The 7464-nt window shown below is 35.2% G+C and overlaps 1 protein-coding gene across 4 annotated transcripts; it reads left to right on the forward strand.

Moving 5' to 3' along the window:
• Window positions 1-1358: 1358 nt before the first annotated feature.
• Window positions 1359-5920, forward strand: LOC141707328 (AP2-like ethylene-responsive transcription factor TOE3). Of its 4 annotated transcripts, none has more exons than XR_012569029.1 (10): window positions 1359-1957; window positions 2056-2081; window positions 2162-2192; window positions 2285-2372; window positions 2453-2598; window positions 2793-2837; window positions 2947-3050; window positions 3141-3274; window positions 3595-4482; window positions 5781-5920. XR_012569029.1 is itself a non-coding variant. In XM_074510423.1 (10 exons), the coding sequence occupies exons 1-10, from the start codon at window positions 1587-1589 to the stop codon at window positions 3758-3760; spliced, it is 1131 nt and encodes a 376-aa protein (XP_074366524.1). In that variant the 5' UTR covers window positions 1364-1586; the 3' UTR covers window positions 3761-4148. The 4 variants fall into 4 exon arrangements, 3 of the variants coding, with proteins under 3 accessions (XP_074366524.1, XP_074366523.1, XP_074366522.1); XM_074510423.1 differs by lacking the exon at window positions 5781-5920 and having other exon boundaries at window positions 1364-1738; window positions 1835-1957; window positions 3479-4148; XM_074510422.1 differs by lacking the exon at window positions 5781-5920 and having other exon boundaries at window positions 1364-1957; window positions 3144-3274; window positions 3479-4150.
• Window positions 5921-7464: the final 1544 nt, after the last annotated feature.

The raw sequence follows: 7464 nt of genomic DNA on the forward strand, positions 1-7464 counted from the left end.
GAGGCCTTAAATTGTAGGCAAAAGCTGGATTCTGGGGTTTCAAGTTGTAGGTTGAACCAATATGTGCTTGCCTCTGAAAGAATTGGTTATTACTGGATACAAAGGGTTTCTGATTATTACTGTAATGCCTCCTATCTGCAAAAAAAGCCACATTCTCAATGTGTGAATTCTGAGAAATTTCTTTATGGTTTTCCTCCTGAGCTACCAGTCTATAAGCTTGAGATACAGATGGCAATGGGTGCATCATCATAATGTGACCCCTGACTGCACTGTACTTATCATCCAATTTGAGTAAAAACTGCAGTAACCTCTGTTCTTGTTGCTTCTTAATGAATTTATGCCCCAATTCACAAGTACACTTCTCACAAGTACATACAGGAACGGGATTTACATCATCAATACTATCCCATACTATTTTGATCTTAGTATAGAACTCAGACACAGTTTGATTATTCTGAGTAATCTCTATCAGTTTTTGCTCCAGAGAATACAATTCAGTAATAGAAGAACATCCAAAACGTTCCTCTAGATCTTTCCAAATTGATCTTGCAGTTTTGAGAAATAAAACACTTCTGGCAATGGTTTCATCAAGATTAAACAAAATCCAAGAAATCACTAACGAATTACATCGTTCCCAAGCAGCATAATCAGGTGAATTTGATTCAGGTGGAGTCAATGTTCCGTTAATGAACCCTAACTTGTTCTTCGCTGATAAAATCAACATCATTGATCTCTTCCAGTTATTAAAATTGCTACCACTAAATTTAACCGAAACTAACTGAGTCGTATTCGCATCAGAAGGATGAATGTAATATACGCTTGAAGGATCTAGATTAGAAAGATGTTGAGTTGTTGAATCGTTATCAGTTTGATTCGACATTTTTCAGAACTAGATGATTTGTAATAATCGATCAATCAGGTTAACAATTTGACTAAGACAATCGCAGTAATCGAAGCAACAAATAGATCAACAGCTATCAACAATCGAATCACAATCTTGCAATTGAACTAAACATCTAAATTGCAAAATGTAGAAGATAAAACCTCGAAAGATGCAGATTCCGGTAAAAAAAATGCAGATTCTGGCGAAAATAACAATGAACACCGTGAAATCAATCGTTGATGAAGATCGTAATCATGATGACAAGCTCTGATACCATGTTATTTTTGCTGTTATTGATCAAAAAGATAGACTTGTATTTACACTAAAACTAGATCTGAAAAATTTGTTACAGGAGAGAGAAAATGTGTATAAAATGTCTCAACCAGAGAATAGCTACTGATTGTATCATATTTATACTAGTACTGTATTCAGCAGAAACTATATAACTAACTTCTATAAATAGGAATGTGAAAGTTGTCAAGTGGGATGATCCTCCGTCGTACTTGTGACCTTGTGACGTGTGACAGACTGCTCAATATATATGGAGACTTAAGATGTACATAATTTACTTTCGTGTTTGTTTATTTTCATTCTCATATTATTCTGCTAGAGTAAGATAGCCGAAGATGTTCATTGAACTCACATAAGTTAGTTTGAGTTTGTTAAGTATATTAATCAAAACTAACTCGAAACTTCACTAATCATGTTTGATCTTAATCTCGGCCTTACAAACGATACGACAATGATGTCAAATGAGGATCAGAACAACGAAGAAATGCATGGATCATTAAGTTCAAATGCAGCCATTGTTAACAATGCTGGTGGTGAGTACGAGTATTCGATGAATCAGTCCGAGTACGTAACCAGACAGCTGTTTCCGGTGCCAGATTATAATAATTCAGCAGAATGTAGTTTTGCTTCTGCTAATCGGATATCGTGTGTCTCTTCCAGTGAAGTTCAACCTCAAAAGGAGACGGTGGCTAAGAAGAGTAGGCGAGGACCGAGGTCTCGTAGCTCACAGTACAGAGGAGTTACTTTTTATAGGAGAACCGGCAGATGGGAATCTCACATCTGGTTAGTTACATAAATGTGATCATATTGGAGTTCTTCTAGTTTGTGTTATCAGCATTTTTTAGGTAATAAATTTTATGTGTGTCCTTTTTTGGGTGCAGGGATTGTGGAAAACAAGTATATTTGGGTATGTATTGAATCGTTTATTTTCAGTTTCATTGTTAGTTTTCTATTTATAGCATATACTAATGTTTGTTTGAATGTTAGGTGGATTTGACACTGCTCATTCCGCGGCTAGGTAATATTTTTATCTGATCTGATCTGAATTGCTTAGTTTGCTTTTGTTGTTTTTGAGTTTACTAATAGTGGTTGTTAATGTTAAATGTCTAGAGCTTATGATCGTGCTGCAATAAAATTCCGAGGTGTTGATGCAGACATCAATTTTAACCTTAGTGATTATGATGATGATATGAAACAGGTTAGTTGCAGAATGCATATCAATTTTCATTTTATCACTTAATGAGGAAGATCTTGGAGTCTTGTTTCATCTATTTGCAGATGAAGAGTCTAGGAAAAGAAGAATTTATACATATACTCCGACGCCAAAGCACAGGTTTCGCAAGAGGAAGCTCAAAATACAGAGGGGTCACACTGCACAAATGTGGTAGATGGGAAGCTCGAATGGGCCAATTTCATGGCAAAAAGTGAGAAACTGTTATCCATCTCACTTTCTTCGAACCACCTTAGCACTACTGGACATCGATAACTACAACACGTATAAGCATTGTTGGATAATAGTTTTTAGTAATCTCGAATCTATGCTTCCAGTAATCTCCATTAAATTATTTTTAATTTTTAGAAGAGGATATGATTGAGACCTAGATTGCTTCTGCTGCAGGTATATCTATCTTGGCCTATTTGACAGTGAAATTGAAGCTGCAAGGTAATAATGATCACTTATATTAATCTTCCAGATTGTAGAAATTTTTACACTCGTCCTCAACTGTGTATCATCCAAAACATCCCTGTATCTTGTATTTTCTGGTAAATAGGGCTTATGACAAGGCAGCTATCAAATGTAGTGGAGGGGATGCTATCACCAACTTTGAGCCTAGTGCATATGAAGAGGAGATGATCTCCGAGCCTCGTAATGAAGGTTAGTTTGATTTTCCTTATCTAGCAAACTCACTGCAATCTGAGTATTGATTGTATGGATGAACGACGATACATTCTCTGTTTTCTATAGCAGGCAGTGAATACAATCTTGATCTAAACTTGGGAATGTCAACCCCCTCATCTAAAAATGGTCCAAAAGAAACTGCAACTTCTGGGCAACTCCAATTTGTTTCTTGTGATAGGATGGAAGATAGAAGATTACAGGTAATACATAAATCTATATATTTGTCCTAGCCAGTAACTTTGCATGAGAGCTGCTGCTAAGTTACCGAGTTTGATAGTTTGCATTAGTGATTCGTATGCGTTTACGCAACCAAGATTAAAATTCCATATCTGCGGTTCACATTTAGTCACTGCACTATGCATATCATTTAAGGAGTAATAAATTACTTGTCCTTGCAAGAATAGATCGGAAACACTGTTACAGCAACTGGAGGCAATCCAACTCTCCCGGGGCTACCAGTATCACAACCTTATATGTGGAACGTTGCAAATCCTAATATGTTTCCTACCAATCCAATCAGGTTGTATTCAACTGCAGCATCATCAGGATTCTTATCACCGGCTACCAATGTGATATCCCCGGCTTCTCCTCATCTAATACAAGCTCCAACTCACTATTTTGTATCATCTGCTGCCAACTCTCCGCAGTACTTTTACCAGATGAAGCCACCGCCAGACTCCCAGTAACTTCTATACTCTTTCACCACAAACTGTAGCTGTCAAACTACTGGTTAATTATCCTTGTAATCTTTTACATGTTTGCCGATATGATCAGGCGTATATTATAAAACTCGAAAATCAGTTCTACCTGGCTGCACCTCCAAAATCCCACTAATTGCTTATTTTTCAGAGTACTCATTTTCACTCATTAAATATGAACCCGTTCATCTCCAATATACGAGCACGTAGAACAAAATGTGCTATATAAGCTAGCTACCATTTTTGTTGGATATTAATTTAAACTGAGTACACATTTTGGAATCAGAAATACATATTTATCAATATGTTGCTTTGCTCATCCCTAGTCCCAAGCTAGTGTCCTACTGCTGTAAACTAAAATTTAGTAACCGAAACAAACTGTTAATAAACAGTAAAATTCGGTTTGGATCGAACAGTTTCGGTCGGTTTGGATAATTTATGCTCAGCCCTAAACTAAATACCGTATCAAATCTCAGGGTTTTAAATTTTAATGTTGTAAATAAAATATCAGGCAAATTTTGCTGCTCCTGGCAAGCTAGTGTTTTACTACTAAATTTGAAAGCCAAAAAAGTGAAAATATTGGCGATGTTGGATCGAGTTTCATGCAATCACATGGTGGTGGTGCAGATTGGACAAATAATTGGAAAGGAAAATGATCCTTGTGTAAGGACAAGTCAATGGCGAAATGTGGCTCAACGAGCAAATTACGAGTAAGGTTACTTCAATTTCAACGCTGATTTGATTGTTAGCGCCGTTACGAATTTCATTTCTCCAAATATTTAGTTGGCTGTTTATCGTTCTGTTCTGCTGCTAAAGTTGCTAGTAACTTACCCCAGGACCTATCGTTTTCACTCATAACATAGGATTAGTGGGATTAATATTCCCGCCGATATAAGTAACTATTTATATCTGATGATCCTGTTTAATGAAGTTGCTATTTTTATTCTAATTATAACTAAATTATTTCTTACTTGTTTGTAGTTTATTTTTCCTCAGCACAAGTTGCATCCTAAAATTTTTGGGTTGAGTATAAATTAGTCAAATCCGTTGAAGCCGAGTATTTCAAACCGACCAAATAAAATTTTATAATTTACTAACGTTTTGATTTGGTTACGGACTGAAATTTTAAAAACCGATTTTTTTTTATTTACTTTTGGTTTTTACTTTCAAACCGGCCGAAATAACTGAATCGAACCGTATATTTACATTGAAACATTAATATTAATTTACATGTATTAGTAATGTCAATTAATAAAAAAATTATAATTTATAAAATATGAGAAAACTCAAACATATATGAAAAAGATAATCTTAATATATTTTATTCTAATATATTACTAGTTATGTATGTGTGATGTTTTCATTATTTTTTATTTTTAATCAATAAATTTCTTATCTTCTTACTTCTCTTTTATTTCTCGAGGTCAACTTTTTTTGATATTATTTTTATATATGACTAAAATAGAAAATAAAAATTAATTTTATGATAGAAACTTTCGATTCTTATTTTCAAGTTTGAGTTTAAATTAATATCTAACTTTGTTTATAGATACAAAACGGTTTAAATCAAAATCGAGCTGAATCATTTTAAACGGATTGGTTTGATTGTTTCACATAACGGTTTGATTTCGAGTTCAACTTTAGAAAAATCGATAATTTTGGTTTAATTTGGTTCAATTCAGTTTCAATCCTTTAAACCGCCCAAAGTCACCGATAATCCGACCAAAATTTAAGAATAGAAGCAAAACAAGGTTAAGAAACTAGAGTTTAGGACCATAACCTATGTGGGTCACTAGATCATCGGCAAGATCTTGTATGCTAAAACTGACCCTCATGTCTCAGCTAACTCCAAATATTTTATGGATTGGTGGACCTTGACTTTATAAAATGTTAAGGGAGCCACAAGAAGACAATTATACAAAAATGTTTGTATGCAAGTTTTGTTTGGGTTCCAACCCATTTCAAAAACCAACTCTATTTTATACTAATATTTAAGTTTTGTTTGTAGTTTAGACAGGGGCCTAAGGAGGGACACTGCCTACCTACTGGAGTGATGATGAATCATTGCTACTAGATTTTCTCTTCGTAAATCTTAAACAAGGAGCATGAGGCACATAAAACATTATCTAACACCTATGAGTGGGGGGAATAAACTTTGATGTTGATTATAAGTATTTTTGTCTTATTCTGCCATAAATATAAACCATCTTCTACAATGAATAATTAAAATCTGAATGAATGAATAGGAAAAAAGGATTCTACGTAGCAAACCCAATATATAAGTTTCACAGATTCTATTTTATGAACCAGTTTGTAAATTTCTAAAAATTAAAAATATATTTTTAAAATAATTAGTCAAACAGGCAAATTGATCATATATTTGCAGTGAAGCTTAAGATATATTTGGAGAAGATGAAGTTTTGTTAACAGAAGTGAGAAAAGCTTACAAACTCTATAACGAAGATTCAATATATACTAACTCTCCTACTGACTTTTTATAACTAACTCGACACCTGTATCCAGTTAATATACAGCTGTATAAACTGAATATCTGACCTATATACTTTATATTAACATCCCCCCTCAAGATTGAGGGTGGAACAGGTTGCAAACCCCAATCTTGGAAAGCAGATACTGGAGTGTGGAGGAAGACAATAACTTGGTGAAAAGATCAGGTGGTTGATGAGCAGAACCAAGATGAGCTGTTTTAATGAGGCCTTGTTGAAGTTTAGAACGAACAATATGACAATCAATGTCAATATGCTTAGTTCGTTCATGGAACACAGGGTTGGCAGCAATGTATAAGGCGGATTTATTATCACAATAGAGTGTAACAAGGGTCAAATTAGGACAACCAAGCTCTTTACACAGATTAAGAAGCCACTGAATTTCACAACAGACATCAGCCATAGCACGATACTCTGCTTCCGCAGTTGATCGCGAAACTGTTGACTGCTTCTTAGCCTTCCAGGAAACAAGGGAGGAGCCAAAGGTGACACAATAGCCAGTCAAAGAACGACGAGTAGTTGGACAAGCACCCCAGTCAGCATCGGAGTAAGCAGTCAGAGTAAAAGGACTGGAAGCAGATAGAAGGATGCCCTGGCCAACAGTATGTTTAAGGTAACGAACCACTTTGTAAGCAGCATCTAAATGACACACTTTAGGAGTAGATAAGAACTGAGACAGAACATGTACCGGGTAAGTAATATCAGGACGAGTGATGGTGAGGTAAATGAGACGACCTACAAGCTGACGATAAGAAGAAGCATTGGGAAGTAATGGAGAGTCCTTATTGATCAAAAGAGTATGGTGTTGTTCCATAGGAATGACAGTAGTTTTTGCTTGAGAAAAACCAACATCATGAATAATGTCAAGAGTGTATTTCCGTTGATTCAAGTAAATGCCCTCAGCAGATCTTGCAGCTTCAATCCCGAGAAAATACTTGAGAGCTCCTAAGTCCTTAATTTTGAAATGAGTGGCCAAATGATTTTTAACCAAAATAATAAGCTGAGAGTCATTACCAGTAACTAAAATGTCATCTACGTACACAAGAATGGCAACAATGGAAGTCTTTTGATGAAGCACAAATAAACTATGATCAGAGTGAGCTTGCTTAAACCCAAAATGAATCAGAACAGTGCAGAATTTAATAAACCATTCTCTGGGAGCTTGCTTCAAGCCATACAGAGATT

Source organism: Apium graveolens, chromosome 2, assembly GCF_009905375.1.
Source record: "Apium graveolens cultivar Ventura chromosome 2, ASM990537v1, whole genome shotgun sequence".
NCBI classification, from domain to species: Eukaryota; Viridiplantae; Streptophyta; class Magnoliopsida; order Apiales; family Apiaceae; genus Apium; species Apium graveolens.

Bases quoted from the DNA above. Each gene is read 5' to 3' on its own strand.
- LOC141707328 (XM_074510421.1), top strand. From the start codon at position 1,587: ATGTTTGATCTTAATCTCGGCCTTACAAACGATACGACAATGATGTCA. The intron at 2,373-2,452 runs GTTAGTTGCAGA...ATCTATTTGCAG, and splicing joins ATGATGATGATATGAAACAG to ATGAAGAGTCTAGGAAAAGA. The intron at 2,599-2,792 runs GTGAGAAACTGT...CTTCTGCTGCAG, and splicing joins GGCCAATTTCATGGCAAAAA to GTATATCTATCTTGGCCTAT.